Below are 21,754 nucleotides of genomic sequence, written 5' to 3'. Positions count from 1 at the left end.
AGGTTCCTACCACAGGCAGCATCCGGCCACCTGGGAAATGAGGGGAGGGAAACTTCCTGGGTTGCCAGCCCTTAGGCTGCAAGGGAGATAAATACCCCAAGGGAGCTAAGCCTGGCAGCAAGGCCCACCCTACTTCCTGTTGCAGTGCCCTGGGGTTACTCTGGGCCACAGCCCAGGAGCCAGGCAGGCCTGGGGACCTGCTTGGGTGGCTCCCTGCTCCTGGGGCCAGGCAGCCACAGGCCCTTCCCTGCGGAACAGGCCCGGCCGCCGGGATTACTGTGGGGAACTCAGAGAGCGCAGGGCAGCTCAGCCATCTGAGCCTGATCCAAACCCTCTAGACCTCAGCCTCTGCATCTGTACAATGGGGCCCAGGGCAGTGAGTGCTGAGTTGCTATTCTGTTTTCTCCAGTCTGGCGGTGTTTCTAAGGTAGGACAGACAGTGACACAGCTAGGAGGCGGGAGGGCCAGAAGTGGGGGCCCCGGCACCCATCCAGACTCCACTCCCCTCCCCATGTCTGCACCCCTCCCACGCCCAGCCTCATGCTGAGGTCCCGCTGCCTGGACCCTCACTGCAGGCCCCTCGTCCACGTGTTTTCCATTTTCTTCCTCTCCGCGCTACCTGAAGCCAGAACTTTTTTTAGAAAACGGAAAGAAAAAGGACAGGAAGCTAATCTGATCTGGTCCATATGGAGCTCAGGGAGTCGGAGGCCAGATCTGGCCAGATCCAGCCCCTGCGAGCCTTCCAGCCGCTCTCAGATGGCCACCAGGCAGGGGCGCAGGCCACGAGGCCCCTGCCCGGCCGAGGGCTCGCATCTTGCGGGGCCCCCTCCGGTCACTTCTGAGCCCTTCCTCGGGACCTCCCGTGAGCGCCCCCCTACCCTTGTGCGTCCCTGTCTGCCTCCCCGCCCTCCTGAGCACCGCGCGGCTGCAGAAGGCAAGCCCGCCAGCTTCCCAGCAGGGCCCAGGGTGGATGGCCCCAAATATCTGGGGACGAGGCACGGGGCGCAAAACGCGGGGGGCCGGCAGGTCTTGGCCCCCCAGCGAGGACTGCCGCAGCTCGGCGAAGCCTTAACAGGCCTTCGGGAACTGCTGGGGGAGACGGAAGTTGGCTCAGTCACAAGGCTGTGCGATGAGCGGCTCCAAGCCACCCCCTCCTCAGTTGAGACCCGGAGTTGGGGGGGGGGGGCAAGGGGCCGGCTTGGGCCTGCGGCCGCCTCTCTGGACATGACTTTTCTGAGGAAGGGGCCTCTCGGGCCTCAGAGTTCAACGCGCTCAGGGCTGGCGGGACCCTGGCTCCCAAGTCCTTTCTCCTCGTCATTGTTTCTTCTTGCCCCGCTCGCGCGCCCCTCGCCGGCCCGCCAGCGCCGGCTCCCCGCCCCGCGACCTCCCACAGTCTTCCCGGGGCTGCTCCGCCTGCCCCCTCGGCTCCGCCCCGCCCGAGGAGGTGGGCCTGGCCGCGCGGCGCACCAATCCGAGAGCCCCGCACCGCCTCGGCCTCCCGGAGACGGATCCGCCCCTACGCAGCCACCCGCCAATCGCGCTCCGCGGCCGGGCCACCCAATCGCGGGCGGGCTGGGCCGCCGGCGCCCCGCCCCTGCCGCGCTCGGCGGCGGCTCGGCGGCGGCTCGGCGGGTGGCCGCGCAGGGGCCTGGGCATTCTCCGAGCGGCGCGGCGCGGCGCAGCGTCCGGTTCGGGCGGCCGCCTCAGGGGCGCGGGCCGGCGGCGTTGCTGCTCGCGGGGTGCTGGTCTGAGGCGGCGGGCGAGGCAGGCGCCACCGGCCGGGCCGGAGGGCGCTTGGGCTCCGCCGGGGCCCGCAGTGCGGGTCCCAGGACTGAGCAGGAGGCGGCGGCGCCCCCCCCCCCCCGGTGCCTGCCCACAGGAGGTCCGCAGCCGGACGTTGGCGGCCCGCAGCGTTCCCGACGCGCCTCCCGGAGAGGCCCCCAGAGCTCCCGGCCGCCCCCCGGGGGTGCCCGCAGCCTCCCCCCGCCTCACCTGCGCAGGCCGCGGGGCACCCAGGTGCGGGGGCGTGTGCGCGGAGAGGGCGCCACCCCCGGCCGCCAGCGGGGCGGGGGCGGGGCCGGGGCCGCTGCGGCCTCACCGGTCCTCCCGCTGCCCTCAGTCTCACCGGTCCGTCCGCTGCGCCCGGCCGCGCGGCGTGAGCTCCCCGGGGACCGCGGCTCGGGATGCTGCCCGCCCGCGCGGCCCCTGCCTCGCCGCCCGCCCCGCCTGCCCTCGCCTCCGGGGCCGTGCCCCGCTGTTTACATGCCGGTGAAGCCCCCGGCCGCGCCGAGCCCCGCCGAGCCCCGGCGCCCCGAGGGTGAAGCCAGCCGGCCCGCGAACTGGACTGGTCGCTGCGACCTGGGGCTCCGGACTCGGATCGCCGTCCGCTCGGCCGCCCCCGCCACCGTCTGGGCGGGATCCGGCGCTGGTGTTTTGAGGAGGGGGTGTGGTGTAGGGAAAGGAATCCTGGGGATTTCTGGAGCCCCCCTTTTTTGGCCTTCGGGGCTTCAGACTCAGGGAACTCGCTCATGGCTTTCTTGATGAAGAAGAAGAAATTCAAATTCCAAACCACGTTCACCCTGGAGGAGCTGACGGCGGTGCCTTTCGTGAACGGGGTTCTTTTCTGCAAGGTCCGGCTGCTGGATGGCGGGGACTTCGTCAGCTTGTCGTCCAGGTAGGCGCTGGGGCTGCCTCCCTGCAGGGGGGGGGAGCGCGATCCAGCCCCCTGATAAGCGTGGAAAGCCCCCTCCAACTCCTTGGGGCCAGGAGAGTGGGGGGGATTAGTTGTGTCTGGGGCAGGTTTGCACAAGGCAAGACTGGGCCTGAGCAAGCTGGCAGGGCGCCAGGCACTTGGCTGCAGGTGACCAGCCGGCGGCTGGGGCTGGGGGTTCCTTCAGCCCCCTGTTGGGGGTCTGGCGTGCAGCCCACGGTGGGCTTGCTCACAGAGCTGGGTGGGACTGTGCCTGAGCCGGGAGGGAGGAGTGTTGGGTGCTGCCTCGCAGGCCAGCTGGCCACTTTGGGTGCTCGGGGACTTAGAGCCCAGGCCAGCCACAGGTTCCCCCCACCACACACACATCTGGCAGCTGGGAAAGCCAGGTTCTCGGCACTCCCTGGCCAGGCTGCAGGGAGGTGGCCGTGGGCTGGCCCACCCAGCCCCCTGGGAGCCGCTGTCCTCTTTGGGCTGGAGCTGGACTGCTTTGCATTGCGAAGGCCACTGTCAGCGAGGCTGGAGGCTGCTGTCTCTGTCGGAGGCTTGGCAGGGTTGAGTTTTGTGTTCAGTGCCATCCTGACAGGTCCAGCTGCCCAGTGCACGGCAGAGTGCGGCTGCCCCTCGCTGCCTGGGCCCACCGGGGGTCACAGGGCCCTCCTGGCCTGTCTGGAGGGCACCTGGGGTTGAGTCCCGGCTCTGTTACTCTCTGGTTCTGGGAAGTGGGCCTGGCACAGAGCTGAGAAGTTCAGTAGCCGGAGTGCTGTGTGGGCCCATTGGCTGGAGCTGCCCCAGTGATGTGAGATGGGCGTGCATGTGGCAGGTGGGGGAACTGAGGCCCAGAACGAGGAAGTGGCTTGGCGGGAGACCGTTGTCAACTGAGCCTGGCCCGTTGGATGACTGCGGTGGCTGAACGGGGAAGGAAGGACTGGGCCGCACAGCCTGGCCCAGGTAGGACTGTCCTGTGGGCACCTTTCCCGTGCACCGGCTCTGGTTCTGCTGGGAACAGCTCACAGGGCTGCCCCTTGCAGTGGGGCGGTGTCTGTCCTGCGATGCCTGTGGTCTGTGGCTGCCCACACAGGGACCTGGTTTTCAGCGAAGAGCGGGCCCTGGCTGGGTGACTTTGGATGAGCGCCTCACCTCCCTTAATGGCACGCACCAGCGATGACGGGGCTGGCTCCCTGCTGTGCCAGCTGTATCCTCGAGCGGAGGTGGAGGTGGGAGGCCACGAGATTCTTGGTCCCATCCCCCGGATGTGGACACTGAGGCCTGGAGAGGGAGCCATCTGCCAAGATCCAGACTCAGGATGTGCCTTCAACCAGGCTGTCGTGTCTCCGAGCCTCAGTCGCCTCTTCTGTGAAATGGGGGAAGTCCTGCCCGCCCTGGGGCTGTGAGGAGAAAGGGCAGTGCATAGCCATGTCTGCCCGGCAGCAGCTGCAGCAGAGGGCCCACCCCCCAGCTCCTCCCGGGTCTTGGGGTGGTCAGCAGGGGGCCCGTGTGTGAGCTGGGGGTGAAGACAGAGTCCTGATCCCACCGAGGACTTGATGGCGGAGGTCCTGCCTCCCAGCCCCTGGAGCATTGTCACCTGTCAGTCTTTCCATCGCCCTGAGCTGCCCCCGCCTCTGGGAAAGTCTGGGGAGTTCCGGATCTGGGTTCACTGGGTCTGGATTTCACCTCCATTTTCCTGTCTTCCCTCCTGGCAAGGAGCCTTGGATTCCCGAAACCCGCTGAGGCCGAGTGGGCTGGGGACGGGGAGAAGCTGGCGTGGGCTGCCCGCAGGCTGGGCACCTGCTTGCTGCTGGCAGATGTGGCTGGAGAGCGGAGAGTGGAGCCAGGTCAGAGTGGCTGTGGCTTTGGCTCAGAGGTGGGGATTCCTGGGTTCCCACTCCCACCCTGGTCTGCAGCTAGGGCCTCAGCCCGGGCCCCGTTGTTTGCAAGTTGGGGTAGGGTCTGGGCTGCCTGGACCTGACTAGACCCTGGGCCCAGATCCAGATCGGCAGCATCTCCCCCCACCCTCCCCCCCGCCCAGCCCCAGAGAGCCCTCAGGTGGCCCAGAGGCCTGGCGCTGGCGCATGTAGGCTGTGCCAGAGTGAGCCAGGCCCCAGGCCCCACCCCTGCAGCGCCCGCCCTCCTCACTGGAGTGTTTCCCTGGGTGTTGGGTGCCATGGCAACAGCTGGGTACACAGCTCCACCTGACCCAGTTTGAGCAGGTAGAGCAGGTGGTACGTCGGCTGCTCCTCAGCCTTATCTTTCCGAGGCCTCCCGAGAGACGGTCACCCTCGCGGTCCTGTCCCGAGCACCTGTGCTGTGCGGCAGGCCCCGTGCCGGGTGTTAACAGATGGCATCTCTGTTAATCCTCTCGGCCGCCCAAAGAGGCACTGAGGCCAAGAGGCGAAGATGCACACCGCAGGTCGCCTGGGTGGTGACGGACAACCAGGAAAATTCTGCTTTTATCATGATGGGTTACCGCCCCGTGCGCGTACTGCGTGTGGGAAGTCGAGCCCCTGAGGTGCACTGTCAGCTCCGCCCTGCAGCCTCTCTGGGAGCTGAGGGCGTAGCCTCCGCTTAGAGAAGAGGGCAGATTGGGCCGGTGCCTCTCAGCTGGGTGTAGCACAGCTGTGCTTTGTGGGCAGGTCCGGCTCCAAAGCTCTGTCTGGCCTTGGTGGCAGTGGGTTAGAAGCAGACCATCAGGTGGAGGGGTTGGGGGCCGGGTACAGGCTGGCACAGGGGCACGCTGGGCATTTGCCAAGGTCTCCACCCAGAGGCCTCCCAGGCAGGCGCATGCGAATGGCATCTGGGTCCCGGGAGGGATGCCGAGGTCGCAGCCAAGTCTGCTGAGTGCAGAAACAGCGAGCCAGGCGCAGGCGTCCAGCCCTGAGCCAGCTTGTCCAAGGCGGCCTGCAGGCACGAAGAATCCCAAACATCCCGAGTGGACCCTGCTCCTGCTGGCACCAGTCCTGCGGCCTGCCCTGTGCACGTGGCTGGCCGTGTCTGGGCGGGAAGCACCAGGAGGCGCTGACCCGGCTCACCGTAGGGCCTCACTGAAGGAGAAAGGCGGGAAGCGTCCCCTCGGCCAGTGTGTGGGGAAGCAGGCCTGGGGCAGAGGAGATTTGCCAGGGCCACTTTGTGGGAGGAGCTAACGTGCAGCAGGGCAGACTCTAGACTGGCCCCGAACTCCTGCCCCCTCTGCCTCAGTTCCCCTGTTTGCTCAAAGGAGGCGGGCTGAGCCTTTTTTTTTTTTTTTTTTTATGTTAACTTATTTATTTGAAAGGCAGAGTGATGGAGAGGGGGCGGGGGAAAGAGTGAGAGCAAGAGAGTGAGAGAGAGATCTTCCATTCACTGTTTCATTCCCCAGATGGCCGCAACAGCCAGGTCTGGGCCATACCAGAGCCAGGAGCCTAGAACTCCATCTGGGTCTCCGTGAATGGCAGGGGCCCTGGTGTTTGGGCCATCCTACGCTGCTTTCCCAGGAGCATTAGCAGGGAGCTGAATCAGATTGGCACCCTGGTATGGGATGCCCATGTCACAAGTGGCAGCTTGACTCCCTGGGCCACCACCCCGGCCCCAGCTTTGAGCCCGCAGTTGGCTCTCCACGGAGCTGTCATCTGGGCTAGCTGCACAGGTGCTTCCCACCTTCCGGGGGCTCAGCCTGGTGCCGACCCAGATGGGAGGGATGTTTGGGATTCTTTGAGCGTGAAGGAGGCCTGGGCTGGGTCAGCTCTGCAGCTGGAGGCCCTGTGCCCAGGCCTGGTCCCTGGGGAGGCGAGCCTGCTGGGTCTTTGCGTGCACACACTGCGTGCTTGGCCAGCACTCTGCTCCCAGGCCCAGCCCCGCCTCCTTGGGAAAGGCTGTGGAATGCCACTTGCACCCACCGCCCTGCGAAGCCCGCTCGGGGGCCCATCTTGGTGTGGAGCTGCGGGAGGGCACGTGGAGACAGACGATGGTTCCATCCCCTGGGGCTGAGGGGAACAAGGGGTTGTGCAGGTGCACAGGGGCCCCCAAGGTGAGCAGGGCGTCCACTTGGCCTTCCAGAGCAGGGACTCTGGACGCCGAGAATGCCAGGGAGGGAGGGAGGAATCCAGTAGGGCCAGGTCCCTGGTGCACTGCTGTCCAACACGCTGGGCCTGCAGAGGTGAATGGGACCAGGCAGCCTACACCCATGGCCCTCGCAGGCTGGGGCGTCCTGGAAACCTCGAGCCGGGCAGAGCCTGGCAGAGGATGGGGAGGCACTTCCGTGTGGTCGTCCGTCTGCTTTCCTGACGCGTGTTGACTGAGCACCCGCCCAGGCGGGCAGCACTGCCCTGGGACAGGGCGCATCATCACGAGAGGGAGGCTTCCCCAGGGAAGGGAAGTCTGGGAGGCCCGGGGCAGGGGCTTGCCCTGGAAGATTGGGCAGAGCCTTTGGAGTCAAGGCTCCTGGTCCAGGTCAGGGAGGGGTGGAGTCCACGAAGTTTGCCTGATAGGATGGTGGCTCTCGGCTGCAAGGGGCCCTACCCCCGTGCACAGTGAGGAACAGCTGGAGTTGGCTGGGCGAGCAGTGCTGGCCTGGCCTGGCTGGGCAGGGGGAGGCAGAGGCAGGAGAACTGACAGACTGGAGAGAGGGTCTGCAGGCAGAGTGGCAGGTGAAGGCCCGGCCCCTTGCCTGGTGCTTGGAACGTGCCGGAAGATGGACGTGCACGGTGGCCGAATGCAGCCAGGCTTCTGTTGATCCATCCAGTGTTCCAGTAGCTTTTGGTTGCATGAAAATCCACTCTGGGTTTCTCTCACATTGGAAGCTCTGAAGCAGAGTTGTGGGGCAGTGTTTGTCTCTGGGGACTCTGCAGCCACCTCCTGGCGTGTGCCGCCTGCCTGCTCAGGCTCCTCCCAGCCCCGGCACGGCCCTGGTTTCCTGGCATGCTCTTGCCTCCTGCGTGTTACTTGGTCCAGCCTGGTCCCCTGGGCCCCTGTGTGTTGGTTTTCAGTGGGCAGGCACAACAGGTTGAGCCGTCTGTGGCTAGAAGTCCCGCTGGCAGGAGGAGTGGGCAGGGCCAGGCTAGTGGGCCTCAGAGGCCAGCCTGGCAGAGAGACTGTGGCACCAGGCCAGCTGCTGGTGGCCTTGGTGAGGCCTGAAGCTGCCCAGCCTGTGCCTGGCCTTGGGTTTGATCTTGGGTCCTGCCTTTGCTGCCAGCTGGCCACACCATTGGCAGGTGCCACCCTGCTGTGTGCCTGGCAGCCTAGCGGCTGCCCTGACTTGAGTTGATCTGACTCTGTGACGCCAGGGCCGTCCCTTGAGGCCTGTTCCTTGCCTGGAGCTGTGTGCTGGGAGCCACTGTAGCCAGGGCTTCGCAGCAGCTGCCGGCTGCATGCGAGCAGGCCCTGCCTGGGGACCCTGAGCGACACTGAGCCCTGCTGTGCAGTACCAGGGAGTCCTTGCCGTCATTCGGGGGCCCTGCCTGGGTGTTGGGATGGCCGCTGGCCAGTCTGCTCCTGGGCTTGGGAGTCTGGTGACCCACACGATGACCTTGCTGCTGCTCTCCTGCTGCTAGGAACTAGCGGTAAGATCCGCGGCAGCCAGGTTAGGCTCCTCCTCATCTCACCAGGTCCCAGTAGAGAGCCACAGAAAGGGTTAAGCAGGGGAGAAACACCAGATGTGCTTAGAAAGATACCTGGAAGCAACCAGGGGTGGGGGGCGCGGAGGGTGCTCCTTAGTGTGCCTCTCGCCTGGCAAGTGCTTTGGAGTGCAGAGACCCCAGACCTGACCCCAACTCTGCTCGGGGACCTGTCAGCCACCCTTGGCCTGTGGGTCGGTGGGGCCTGGCCGTGGTGTCTCCCCGGGGCTGTGCAGCAGACCCTGGGTCTGGGCTCAGCCTCTTTCTGCACCCAGGACTTGGAAGAGGTCTCGCATGCAGGCTCAGCACTGCCCGGCCCTCTGCCCAGCCCAGATGTCGACAGGAGGCGGCCAGCCCTTGGCCCCAGCTGTCGGCTCATTTCCATGGGGGGAGGAAGCAGCTCCAAGAGGGGACTTTCTGCCCGTTTGGTTGCTGCCTTGCTGCCCCACCACACCCAGGGAGACATTCCATCCGCCGTGCCTCTGCCGCTCGGCGCCTGTGTGTTGGGCAGGGACTTAGCCCCCAGCCTGGGTGCCCCTGCACTGTGCTGTCAGGAGGATGTGGGGAGATGGGTAAGGTAGTGTCTGTTCAGTGGCCAGCTCGGCCCTGGCACACAGTGAACACTGTAGGACACGGTCTGTCCTCCCGTCCCTGGGCTGAGTCAAGGCCGGGGGCCAGATGATGATGTCACTTACCCCTGGGGGCCAGGACGCGGAGTGCTGCCCGGAGGAGGTCCTTCCTTTTCTGGGCTCTCTTTGTCCTCACAGGGAGGGGAGCCGGCGCAGAGCACACCTGGGTCTGAGCTCAGTGCCCAGTGGGGTCAGCCTGCCTGCTTGCCCTATGGGCTGCAGCCTGCCCCGCAGCGGTGTGTGGCTGCTTGCCAGCGAGAACCAAGTGCGGCCGCTGGTTCGGGCTGGGCTGACGGAGGCCTCAAGGAGGGGAGGGCCCTGCCCAGCCAGCTCTGGGACCTGCCGTGGCAGACAGGACAGCTCCCCTCGGAGCGGAGGGTCCCAGCTGCCAGACCACGGGCGGGCTTTGGCTCTCCTGGCCCTTGCCGCGGCCTCTGCCACCCCTCACGGCTCTGGTCTTCGTGCCTCTGCTGCTGCAGTCGCTGCCTCCTCTGCTCCCGCCCCCTCTTTCTCCACCCGCTGAACGCCTGCTCGGCCAGGAGCCCCTCCAGGAAGCCTCCCTGGCCCCTTTCGGCCCTGTCAGCCCTGTGGGCCCTTCCTAGACAGGAGCGGCTGCACTGCATCTTCTGGCTCGGGCCTGGGGCTTCCTGCCGCGAGTTGGTGCTGGTGCTGCCCCGGGCCTGGGACTCTCCTCCCCTGGCTCTGACCCAGTGTGGGTGTGGGTGTGGGACTGTGTGGCGGCCACCGCCAGCTGCGGGGCCCATCGCTCCCCCCGCCCCCGCCCTGTGGCTGAGTTGTCAGCCCGTGTCAGGAGCAGCCCTCGCTTGCACCCTGGACAGCTGGGTGGCCCTGTGGGCTCAGAGACAGCGATTGAGAGGGGTCTGGGGACTGAAGGCGTGGGCCGGGTGGACCCCTCCCAGCAGGGTAGAGGCTGGGGCCTGACTCCGAGCCCTGTGTGCTCTGACAGCTGCTCAGTTCTGTGGCCGTGGGCAAGGAACGTGCCTTCACAGCCTCAGCCTCCTCTTCCATAAAATGGGGCTCCCGCGAGGGGAGGAGGGCGAGTGGCCGAGCCTCGGAGCAGGGAGCTGAGAACACAGAGCGCGAAAGGAGCTGTGCGGCCTGGCGCTCTGCGAGGGCGGAAGTCTGGGTGCTCTTCACACGCCAGGTGCCCTGCCTCCCACTGCTTCCTGTCTGAGCGGCGATGGGGGCAGCACACCTGTGGCTCCTGCTCCGCCCAGGCTCCCCCTCCCCCAGTCACTCTGTGACAGTGTCCTGGGTACTTTCTGTGTGTGGCCTGGGCTGGGCTTCAGGATTCAGTCCCTGCCCCCACAGGGCCCCCTGCTGTGGGGGAGCCACAGGAACCCAGTCAGTGCTGTGGTGACAGCCCGAGTGGTTGGGAAAGGCAGCCACAGCAGAGCGGGGCTGGGGGGTGCAGGGAGGGGCTTGTGTACCCTGAGGGTGGGAGCTGTGGAGAGGTATGGAGCTCGGATCTGTTTCAGTGATGGGCTTGGCTGCTGGCCCCCAGCTGGCAGAGAGAGCAGGTGGCTGCCCGCCTCTGGGGTCACGGATTGGCTCAGAACTGAACTCGACGCGAGCTCTGCCGTGGAGCACCGCCGTGGAGCACCCACGAGCCGCTGGGCTAAGCTGGCTGGGCCACAGCAGGGGGATGCTCTTGGTATCCAGGGAGACGCTTTGGGGAGGGGGCCGCGTGGGGTTGTCCTGTGAGGAAAGGCTGTATCTGCAGGGAGTCAGGGCCTGTGTGCATCCGCCCCGTGGCCGCTGGTGTCGTGGGTGTGTCCTCCCCAGGAGCGTGTGCGCGTGCCGGTCTGTGTGCCGGGAAGAAGCGTGGCGATGGCACCGTCCTGGTGGTGCTGGACGGGGTGACAGTCCTCCCGACAAAGGGCACCTCTCTGGGTGCCTGGGAGCCCAGAAGAGGCCTTGGCTGCTTTCCTGGGACTTTCTGCCAAGGGACCCTGGAGGGGCCTGGCCCCAGGAGCACCACTCTTGTTTTCAGGGCCAAAGCTCCTCTCAGCAGCTGCCCGTCCTCTCTGGCTGGCTGTTTCCCTCCTGCCTCTGTGGCCCGCTGTGGGGCTTGGGAGTGCAGAGGGAGGAAGGCTCCTGAGGCTGGCTGACCGTGATCTCTCTAGCCTTGCTTCCCTCCTCTGTGAAATGGGGTCATGCGCTTCCCCATGGTGCTTGAATGAGATGGGTGTGTGCCTGTCGTAGCCCCTGGTGTGGAGTGGGCTGGCAGTGGTCGCTGTGCGTCCAGGGCGGCGACTGGAGGGACCCAGGGAGGATGAGAGGAAAGAGGTGCGTTCCTCCATTCTCCCGTCCAGCAAATCTCTGTGAGTGGAGCCCGGCCATGGCCCTGACCTGGGACCACGGAAAGAAGCGCAGAGCATGGCTCAGGGAGGGGGGGCGTCTCTACTCAGCTGGCCCTGGCCCTACCCTCTCTCTGGGTGGGCCTTGGGCTCACATGCCCCATTGCAGCTCCAGGAGCAGGCCTCCCTCTGGGGGGTGTGGCAGCTGAAGAGGACTCCCACGGCACAGCTGGGCCTGAGCGAGGCTGTCCATGCCCGTGCTGGACACAGGCAAGACCAAGGCCTGGCCAACTGGAGGTACCCCAGGGTCCTACTCAGGCCCCGCTCATAATAAACACTCAGTGAACTCGTGTGGATTGGCCCAGGGCCGATCCATGAGTCTGCAGAGAATCAGGTGTCCGGGGAGGAGGTGGAGACCAGTGGGTCAGGGCCTTGTGGTCCTGGGAATTTCTGGGCCTTCCTCCTGCGGTTGGAGTCCTGGGAGCTGCTGAAGTCAGCTGGAAAAACGGGTCCGAGGGTGTGCCGTGCTGTGAGGAAAAGTTACCACCATCCAACTCAGAGGTCCGTGATGCTGTGTGGACCAGTAGGAACACAGGGAGATGCAGGCAGTGATGGCGGTGAGCCCCGGCCCCCGGACTCTGCAGAGGGTGAGACCCAGCCACGGCCAGGGGCTGCCGGCAGGGCTGTGAAAGGCACTCACTGAGTCACAGCGCACTCAGTAAGCGCCTGCTGTGTGCCCGGCGCCACCCTTGGGGAACAGCAGTGAGCAGAGCAGCAGCGCCCGCCGTGTCCGAAGAGCCTTGCTCTGTGCTCACCGTGCGTACTGGGGCCCCAGGCCCAGGAGAGGAAGGTGGCTGGGGGCCGGGGGTCCCGAGGGCGGGGCATCCTCATGACTCGAATCCAGCCATTCGTGGCACTGGACCGGGATGGGGATCCTCCTTCCTCCGACCTTCCTCCTTGTGAATCAAACACCACCCGGGCATGAGTCAGCCAGGAGAGGCCCGGACATGCCTGGGCTGTCTGCCAGCCCACCTCCCTGGACGTTCCAACCAGGTTCAAGGCCTGATCCACGGTCCTGGATCCAGGGAGGGGAAAGGGGGCCTAGGCCAGGGACTCTGCGTGCCTGGCCTCCTGCTGGACCACCTGCCTCAGAGCGGAGCGGAACTTCAGGCCCCACCACCTCCCACCCCCAGGTACTTACTTCTGAAGGTCTAGTTCCTGCCCCCCTTTCGCTGTGAGTGCCAGGCTCTGTAGCATCCTGAGAGACAGGGACAGGGCAGTGACTGAATCAGAGTAGCCAGTAGGTAGCAGAGTGTGGCCTTGAACCCCGGTCTGTGCGTGAGCTGCCCTGCTGGGTGCTGCTGGGCGCAGGAAGGGAAGTCCCCTGAGCAGAGTGGGCCCTGCAGCCCTGTGTGTGTTTGCAGTTGTGGGTCCTGAGGGAGGAAGCTGCTAGCACAGCCCAGCCTCACACCCACTGTGTCTTCTTGCTTTGAGTTTCTGTGGCCTCTGGCCTGGCGTAGGGGCCCAGCTTGGGCCTCAGTTTCCTTACCTGTGACGTGGGGGTGATGGTGGGCAGCTCCCAGGGTTGGGCTGTGTATCACAGCGGGTCACGTAGGTGACACTCTTGGCACCTGATGCGTGCATACGTAGCGGATGCTCTGGAGGTGGGAAGCTGACCTTGGGGGTGTCGTGGGAGGGGGTTGCTTGCTGGGGAACGTTTTTCCCACTTCTCCCCCGACCCTGGATTGACCTGACTTGGTCCCTGACACCGGCGAGTTTTGGTGAGTTTGGCCCCACGCTCAAGCCTGGCCTCGAAGCTGCCTCCTCGGTGAGTGGGGACTTGCTGTGAGGTATCAGTCACCAGGGTCACCGGCCCGTGACGCATGAACACCACGATCCCCTGAGAACGCTGTGCCATGCTGGCAGAGTTCCCAGGGATCCTGCCGGGTGGGGCCCGGGAGTGAGACCACCCTCGGCCCCCGTGTGACCTGCGGCACATGTGGGACTCCCTGAGCGACAGTTTCCTGATCTGTGAAGTGGAAACAGGAAGTGAATGTTTTGGGAATCATCAGGCGCGTGGGAGTGTGCCGGGGAAACAGGAGCCGGGCTGGGCTGCCCTGGGTGGCGGGGCCCCTCTGCTCGGGTGCTTGGGTTTGGCCGAGCCAGCGTCCGCTCTCCTGGGCCGTGAGAGCAAGGGGCCCCTCGCTGTCACTGAGGGCCGCTCTCTCGGGGCTGTGCCTGGGAGGAGCCTGAGCTGCCTTCAGACCCGACTGCAGAAGGCAGAGCAGGGCGGCCATACCTGTGTCTGTGAAACTGGGGCGCAGGCGCCGCCCGTTCTGGGGTTTTTGGAAGGTTCTTTCAAGGTTACATGGCTGGTGAGGGCAGGATCCAAACGCAGGTGCATTAACTCCAGAGCTTTACTTCTAGCCCTGCCGCTTCCCCCAGCAAGCCCGAGTGACCGGCTGCCTCCCCACCCTCCCATCTCAGAGTTTCCAAAGCCCTGGCCAGCTGTCCCCTCTGCTTGCTTGGGCACTGGCTGACCCAGTCCCTGGGCCACCCCAGGCTCTCACTGCTGCGGTGGCCCCTTGGAGAGCTCCAGCATCGGTCACCCAGTGGCTTGTCTTCTAGGAACTTCTTGCTGCCTCATCGTGGGAGGAGGGGCGGGCCTGCCACAGCTGGAACGAGCCGCTTCCCCTGCACGCGGCCCTGAACTCCTGGCCGCGCCAGACGCTGCTGGGCTGCCACGTTGGCTCTTCCGCCCCGAGCCCCTGGCTGGGCGCCTTGGCAGGTCCCCGGGGCGGGCCCCTCCCCAGGCGGCTGCACTGTCTTCTCTCCGGGGAAGCACTGGCAGATGTTGTCGATTTAAATTGTTTCCTTATTAGACTCTCACTCTCCGGCCTGGGCTGCGTTCATCAGCCGGGAGCCTCGATTGCATCCCTGTGACTGACCACTCGCTCCTCCAGAGCCTGGCCAAGGCCTGGGAGATCTGGCCCTCCAGGAGCTGGCGTGGCCGGGCAGGGGCAGACTGGACGGCGGGGAGGGCCTTCTGCCACGGAGCCCTCCTGTCCCAGGGTTTGAGTGAGGAACCCTAGAGCACATGGCGTCAGAGCTCGGCCAGCCCTCGGCCAGTGCTTCCTCGGCTGTGACTTCCCAGCCTCCTGCGTCAGAACAACCTGGTTCCTGCCAAGGCCCACACGGCGGTTCTCAACCCGAGACGCTTTGGTGGGATCTGGAGACGAAGTAGGTCACCACCCCGGGGCTGTCCTACCGGCAGGATGAGGCTGCACTTCCCCCGCCCCAGCAGCCCCTCCCCTCCCCTCCACGAGAAACGCCGTGCTTAGTCTGTGGTTCACAAGTGTTTGTTCGTGAGGCTGGCTGCTGCCCGCCAGGCCGGGGGTCCGGGCTGGGCACACTGTGGACGGACAGGTGCTGCTGCGAACGGGACGGTCGCAGGTCACACTGGGGGCTGTACCGTGGCTCCACCCTGGCTGCCTGCCTCCCTAGGACCCAGGGTTCCCTTTCTTTATCTTTCTGCTGGGTGACAGTGCCAGCTGTGCCCATACCTTGGCTCTGGTTCTGGGAGGAGGCCCCATGGGCCTGCAGGTTCCTGGCAGCCTATGGCCAGGAAGTGACTCCCACAGCCCTAACCCCTTGTCACCTGCGTATAAGAGACCCAGGGCTGGGCTCTGGGGTCTGGTGTCTGTACTTACTAGTGGGCAGTGCCGCTGGCCTAGGCCAGGTGCTGGGGGGAAGGAGCGGTGAGCTGACTGTGGAGCCTAGACAGACTCCTGCTGGAAGCGAATTTCGCTGTCCAAGAGGCCAAAGGAAGCACCGTGCATGGCCTTCAAGGCCTCTTTGGTTGCCAGGAGCCTGCTAGGCTGTGTCCTCGACCAGGGTGGCCACTTACCAAGGGTGCTGCCCTGCTGCTCTGGGGCTCTGGGCCCCTGTCTGCTTGTTGAGGAAATGGGCGTGGCCAGGTGCTGGGGCACCTGTGACCGCCCCAGGAGCTGTTCTGACTGCTGAGTAGTGAGATGAGCCCATGCCCAGCAGCAGGCCCTGAGGGAGGACACAGCGCTGGCCCCGTACTGCCCCGTTCTGCCCAGCTCCGGGGAAACCAGGCTGACACAGAGGAGATGCGATCCTGTCCTTGAGGTGTGCTGTGAGCACACCAGGGGTAGGCACATGGCCCTCGGCTTCCCCAGGTGCCTCAGTACCCCGTCCTGGTCAGCTCAGCCCCCCGCAGCTTCTCGGCCTTTCTTGGGGCCCTCTGCTTCCTTCCTTCTGACTCCTCCCCTGGATGGCTCCGCTACCACAACACCCTCCTCCTGCGCTCCTAGCTCTGACATCACTGCCCCCTGCCCACCCCCACTAGGGGGCCCTTCCAGGAGGTTTGCTCGCACTTCCTGTGACCCTGAGCCAGCGCCCAGACCCTGGCTGTATCATGATGGCCTGTCTGGGCCAGGCCAGAGGGTGGCCCCAGCACTGGGCTGGCCTTGCTGGGGTGAGGAGGAGCCCAGCCTAGTTGGGGGGAGTGGCCCGCTGTATTTCAGGGCTGCATGAAAATAGCTGGACTCTCCTTGGTGACAGCCACTGCGGCTGCCGTGGTAGAGGGCCTGCCCTACCTCGCTGGCTTCGCACGTCTAATTGTACATCTTGAAGCTAAAAACGGAACCCAGGCTCTGTAATTACCTGTCCCCAGCCCTGGGGAGCCAGGGGAGCACGCCCTGCAGTCCCAGGCCAGGGAGGAACGGACACGGGCGCACTCTGCCAGCAGCTCCCGTGCCCCACGGTAACCCCGCAGGCGGTGCCTGGGGAGGCCGCGGGCTGGAGCCTTGGCTTAGGGTAGCTTTTCCTGGTCGCCAGCACCTAAGCGCTCTCCTGTTTCTACTTCAATTCTGAGTATAGAGACAACTCCCACCCCCGCATCAGAGCCTCGGCGAGCCTGCCCTCGGCCTCACCCAGGGTGAGAAGCCTCCTGCCGGAACCCGGGGGTCTTGGCCTCCTGGGCACAGACTGTCGCCCCCTCTGGGCTTGAGGGTTCTGCCATCTGGCCCGGGGCCTGGCCTGTTTTCCTAGTGAACACCTTATCCACGGTTTTCTTCAGGGCTGCTCGAGTGTTGTAGATTTTCCACACTCCCCTCTTTCTGGGACGGGTGGCTCCTGGGCCTCTGGTCATCCCCCCCTCCCTGGGGTCTCGTGGTGCTGGGGTGGCCTCTGTGCTCCCCAGGGACTGTTCCCCAGAATGGCCTTCCAGCCTCTCCCCACATTGCCATCCCCAGGACTGGTAGGCCAGTTAATTCTCTTGGCTTGGCCGACTTTAAAAGAAATTAAAAAGCAACTGATACTTGGACCAGGGAGAGAAAAAAGGAGGTAATGTTTCCTCTCCCCACCCACGCGTCTCTGTCCTCCCTCCTCTGTCTCCAGGAGCCCCAGCCACCACGGGCCCTGGCGGGTGGTGACTCGGGCACCTCCCGTGTCCCCTGTGCACCTGCACGCTCGCGGCTGCCACTGTTTTATTTCAGGAGACGCGTGGTCCTGTCGGAGGTCCCCGCCCACGTCTGTCCTGTGGCCTGGGGGGCGGTCTCTGACCCTTCTTTGGGCAGCTGCCCTCGGTGCTGTTGGGCGGCCCCCGTTACACATCGGGGTTGTGCTCGTTTTTGCCCAGGTGTCACCACTCCTTTTGTGGCCACACGCACACGTGGACACCTGTGGCTGCTGGCACCTCCACACGGGCCCTTGTGAGTTTGGGCCAAGACTCCTCTCCAGCCCCCTCCCCCCGCAACTCCCTGCTCCAGCCACACCAGCCCTGTGCCCTCCTTCACCTGTGAGTGCGTGCCCGCCTCAGGGCCTTTGCACGTGCCCCGATGGCTCTTCCCCGGGTGTCCGTGTGGCTCACCCTCCCTCCCCCAGTGTTCTGTTCCCATGTCACCTTTCCATTAAGCTCTTCCCTGGCCGCCCGAGCAGTGCCTACCCCCTTCCCCACTTCCTTCTCGCAGTGCTGGGCCTTTGCCGCCTCTCAGCCGAGTGCAGCCTGCTGTCCGTGTGGTTGACCGCTGCCGTCCAGGGCGCCTTCAGCAGTTCTGGCGTGTGGAGGGGCTGAGTTAAAGGTGTTGAGAGTCAGGTCCCTGGGATGGCCTGGCCAGCTTCCAGCCCGGGGCTCCAGCTGACCGGCCGCCCCCCCTCTTAGGCGCGTCCCTCACCTGGCCCTGGCCCCAGGCCCGTGTTCATCTGCCCTCAGCTCCACCCTCTGCTCGGGACCCAGCTTCCTCTGTGGGAGCGCTGGCTGTGAGGGGAGGCGGTGTGGGCTCAGGGAAGGGGCGGGACAGCCGTGCTGCCGCGGGCGAGCTTGGCAGCGTGTGTGAGCCGTGGTGGCAGCCACCGTGGGAAGTGGCCACTGTGCTGGTATGTATTTGGCCCGGGCTGCTGCTGTGTCCTGTGGGAGCGGTGACACGGAGCAGGTGACAGTTGAGAGCCCTATGGGAACTGGAGTGCAGCCCGTGCCCATCCTCCAGCCCTGCCCTGCTCACTTCCCCAGGGGGAGGGAACCCGCCCGTCACCTGAGCCCGGGAGGGCTCCATGTGGCTGTCTCTGCCCGGCCCGGCCTAGCAGGGCGGACAGGAACCACAAATGGGCCCGGGCTTCCTGGTCGGCCATTCCCACAGCAGCCTCCGAGGGGCGGGAGGAAGCCCCAGCGCACTCTGGGCTTCTGTTCACAGACTCCCGTCCTAATCCCTGGTGTGTCAACACGCCCGGAACACACAGCTTCCTCCTCGGCTCTCCATGGCTGCTGCCGGCTCTGGGAGGGGTGGGGGGAGGGGCTGGGGGTCCACATGGACTCCACAGCCACCCCCAGTTTTCTCCCCTCTCCAGCTTTGCCCCTCTGTCTGCAGCCTCTGTGGTTGCTCGTGGCTTCTGCCTAAGTTGCAGTCCATGGAGACAGTCGAGCCCTCTCAGATCCAGCGTCCGCCCTGAGGCTCCTGAGGCCCGTAGACCCGGCCCCTGCTGCTCACCCGGCCCCTGCCCTCCGCTCTCCCCAGGTGCCTTCTGCTGGTTTTCCATTTGCCGAGTGTGTCTGCCCCCAGGCCCTTCACCTTTTCTGTCCACTCCTCCAGCGTTTTCCTTTTTTTTTTTTTTTAAGATTTATTTATTTATTTGAAAGAGTTACACAGAGGAGAGGCAGAGAGAGAGAGAGAGAGAGAGAGAGAGGTCTTCCATCCGCTGGTTCACTCCCCAAGTGGCCACAGTGGCTGGAGCTGAGCCGATTCAAAGCCAGGAGTCAGGAGCTTCTTCCAGGTCTCTCATGTGAGTGCAGGGGCCCAAGCACTTGGGCCATCCTCCACTGCTTTCCCAGGCCTCAGCAGAGAGCTGGATTGGAAGAGGAGCAGCCGGAACATGAGCCGGCACTCATGGGATGCCGGGGCCACAGGCGGAGGCTTAGCCCACCGCGCGCGGCACAGCGCCTGTCCCATCCGGCCACTCTCGCCCCAGGACTTCTCTCCACGCCTCGCTCAGATGTCAGTGCCTTGACGCCGTCCCGTCCACTCACCTGAAGCAGTGGCTATCGCCTCTTCATCCCTGCCTGGCACTCCCTGCCCTTGCTCTCCATTTTCCTGTGTATCTGTCCTCCACGTAGTTTTGAAGGCAAAAGAGGAGTCGTTTCATTGTGACAGAGGTCACCTTCCAGCCCGCACGGTGTACAGTCCAGGGGGTCGTCAGTCCATCCGCAGAGCGGCCACCATCCCCACAGTCAGTGTTTAGGACCTGTCGTTAGGCCAGAGAGGCGTCCTGTGCCGTTAACCACCCTGCCCGCCCCCGGCAGCCGCCGCCCTCCTCTGCCCTGTGGCTCTGCACGCCCTGGGCGTGTCGTGGAAACACCTGACCTAGCACAGCGCCTCTTGGAGGTTGATCACATGTGGCACCCGTGGCTGCCTGGGCTCTTGTCCGGACACTGCTCCGTGGTGTGGCTGGACCACGTTGTGTTTAGCTGGTCCCCAGCTGGTAGACATCGGGCTGCTTTTCCTTCAGGCTGCTATGGGAACTCGGATGTGTGTGGTGTGAGTTGTGGTGTTCCCCTGAGAGTGGAATTGGTGGGTCACGTGGCAGCTGTGTTTAGTGGTTTCCACACAGACACGGGTAGGTGCCTTGGGCACCCAGCTGGTCCCACGCCCTCCGCGCGGTGCACCTGCCAGGCTCTCCCAGGCCCCAGGACTGTGTGAGTGGAGATACTGGCTGAGAGTTTTGCCTTGAGTCAGACAGTCCTGGCTCCCATCCTGCTTTTTCAGCCCGTAGGAGCGTGATGGGGGTCAGGGGCGGGGGTCTCTCGGCCCCTCTGCCCTCAGCTGTAGAAGAGGCTGCCTTGAGAAGCAAACACGCTGTCATTGGGGAGGTGACCGTGGCTCCCTCCAACCTCAGCCCCAGTCTGGCGGTTAACCCGCACTCCCGGGTCACCCTGGGTTAGAGAAGTCACTTCCCGAGCTGTCCAGTTGGGTGGGATGAGCTGGGGACGAGGCCTCTCACACAGCCCCTCCCTTCCTGAGCTGTTCTGTCAGGCAGGCCGCGGGGGGCCGGGGAGCTGCTGCCCGGGATCCCACCTCCCACAGCTGCTGGGAGAGGATTGCGTAGCCTCTCACACCCACTCCAGGGCACAGCAGGCCTCGTGTTAAAGGGGCTAAAGGGTGCCGAGTTTTCCAGTGTGGTGGTGCTCCGTGCCCAGGTGGGACTTGGGGGAAGCCAGGGCCCCGCTTTGCTGTCTGAGCACCCAGAGCCAGGCTGCCTGGGATCAGCCCTGCGGTGGGCGCAGGCAAGGCTCGCGGCCCCCAGAGCCCTGGGTTCTCCAGCCGGGGTCGGGCTGCTGCGGGAGGCTGCCGTGGGCCCCCAGAGCCCTGGGTTCTCCAGCCGGGGTCGGGCTGCTGCGGGAGGCTGCCGTGGGCCCCCAGAGCCCTGGGTTCTCCAGCCGGGATCGGGCTGCTGCGGGAAGCTGCAGGGTCCATGAGGCAGGCTCTGCTGCTGGCTTTTCTGAAGCTGTAGAACAGCTCGTGGACCATGGGGCCTGGACGCCTGGCCTGCAGGACCCGTGGATGGGCGGGTCCAGCAGTGTCCAGCTACAGGCCTAGGGCACCACCCACGCCTGTCGGGAAAGCACCATGTGCGCGGTGGCTGCTGGAACTGTGATGAAGAACTAGGGTTCGGGCCCAGCCCCGCCGTTGGCTGGCTGCCTGCAGCTGGGGAGTTCGCCTGCCTCAGTCTTTTCATCTGCACAATGGGCTGATAGGAATCAGCCTGGGAGGACTCCCAGGGTCCCCGAGATGAAGGTGGAAGGAAGCACCCGAGGTCACAGCAGAGTTGGGGGAGGGGCAGTGCTGGGCGCAGAGGTTGGGGGCTCCCAGGAGGTGCCGCTGCCCCAGGCCTGCGGTCCTCCCTGACTCCCCCGTGGCTTCCGCTTCTCAGTACCTCTGCTGTGTTTTACAACCACAGAAGCACAGCTCTGTGAGAAAGCAGTCCCTTTACGTCACAGAGTGAGGCGAGAGCCCCTCTTCCCTGGTTCCTGCAGGTGCCGGGCCCCTGCCCTGTCGCTCACCCAGGGGCCCACGCACTGACCACGCCGTGCCCGTCCCCCTCTGGCCTGCAGGGAGGAGGTGCAGGAGAACTGTGTCCGGTGGCGGAAGAGGTTCACCTTCGTGTGTAAGATGAGCGCCAACCCGGCCACAGGCCTGCTGGATCCCTGCGTCTGCCGCGTGTCCGTGCGCAAGGTGAGCGGTGGCGGGTGTGGGTCCTCCCCATGTAGGATGGAGGAAGGCGCTCTGCCCCACTCCGTTCTTAAGACTGTTTGAAGTGCAGAGGACAGAGACAGGCTTCCATCCCTGGTTCACTCCCCAGATGCCCAGAACGGGGCCCGGGGCTCCCACCTGGGTGGCAGGGCCCCGTGTTCCCAGCTGCGTCAGCGGGGCGCTCAGTTGGGAGCAGAGCAGCCGGACTCGAGCTGGTGCCCGCGTGGGACGCCGGCTGCGCCGCAGGGCCGGCTCCTCTGCCCCTGTCTTGTCCTCACCAGCACTCGTATCTGGGAGGACCGGGGACACCCTGAGGTCTCTGGATTCCCTGGTCACCTTGTCGCTTGTGTCTCCCTCCCCGTGCAGGAGCTGAAAGGCGGGAAGGCTTACTCCAAGGTAAGAGGGGCCCTGAGGGGCGGCCCAGGTCAGGCAGGGCAGTAGTTTCTAGAGTGTGTGGCTTCCTCTGCCCCCGCAGGACACAGCCCTGCCTGAGCTGTATCCCTCTCTGGAAGTCTCACAAGGCAGCGTGTGCTTGTCGCCACACAGGCGGGGTCCCCAGGCGCTGCGTTCCGCGCCCTCCTCCGCCAGGCCCCCGTGGGACCCCTCCATCGGCATCGCTTAGGGATTTCCCGTCGTACACACGGAGTGGTGCTTTCGAGCGCCGTAGGAGGCGCGCCTTGTGGTTGCCCTCGTGTGCACGGGCGGGTGGTGACTTCGTAAGATGCGCAGATGCGCGATTCCT

At 65.2% G+C, this 21,754-nt stretch overlaps 1 protein-coding gene and 1 long non-coding RNA gene across 2 annotated transcripts in view; one reads left to right on the top strand and one right to left on the bottom strand.

The window, feature by feature from the left end:
* Nucleotides 1-2,117: 2,117 nt before the first annotated feature.
* The window catches only part of EEIG1 (estrogen-induced osteoclastogenesis regulator 1), a 30,443-nt gene continuing 10,806 nt past the window's right edge, over nucleotides 2,118-21,754 (top strand). The window contains exons 1-3 of the mRNA XM_070057209.2: nucleotides 2,118-2,674; nucleotides 20,874-20,994; nucleotides 21,379-21,408. Coding sequence (XP_069913310.2) covers nucleotides 2,529-2,674; nucleotides 20,874-20,994; nucleotides 21,379-21,408 — 297 coding nt within the window. The 5' untranslated portion in view covers nucleotides 2,118-2,528. The remainder of the gene's footprint in view (nucleotides 2,675-20,873; nucleotides 20,995-21,378; nucleotides 21,409-21,754) is intronic.
* LOC138845313 (uncharacterized) lies at nucleotides 18,366-19,062 on the bottom strand. Its single transcript, XR_011382298.2, has 2 exons — nucleotides 18,792-19,062; nucleotides 18,366-18,610 (listed from the first exon to the last, which is right to left on the bottom strand). It is a non-coding gene; the product is annotated as an uncharacterized LOC138845313 (long non-coding RNA).

The sequence above is a fragment of the Oryctolagus cuniculus genome, chromosome 1, assembly GCF_051225735.1.
Source record: "Oryctolagus cuniculus isolate XC-2025 breed Fujian yellow rabbit chromosome 1, ASM5122573v1, whole genome shotgun sequence".
Classification (NCBI taxonomy): domain Eukaryota; kingdom Metazoa; phylum Chordata; class Mammalia; order Lagomorpha; family Leporidae; genus Oryctolagus; species Oryctolagus cuniculus.
The sequence above is the reverse complement of the archived record's forward strand: the minus strand, read 5'-3'. Positions and strand labels throughout refer to the sequence as shown.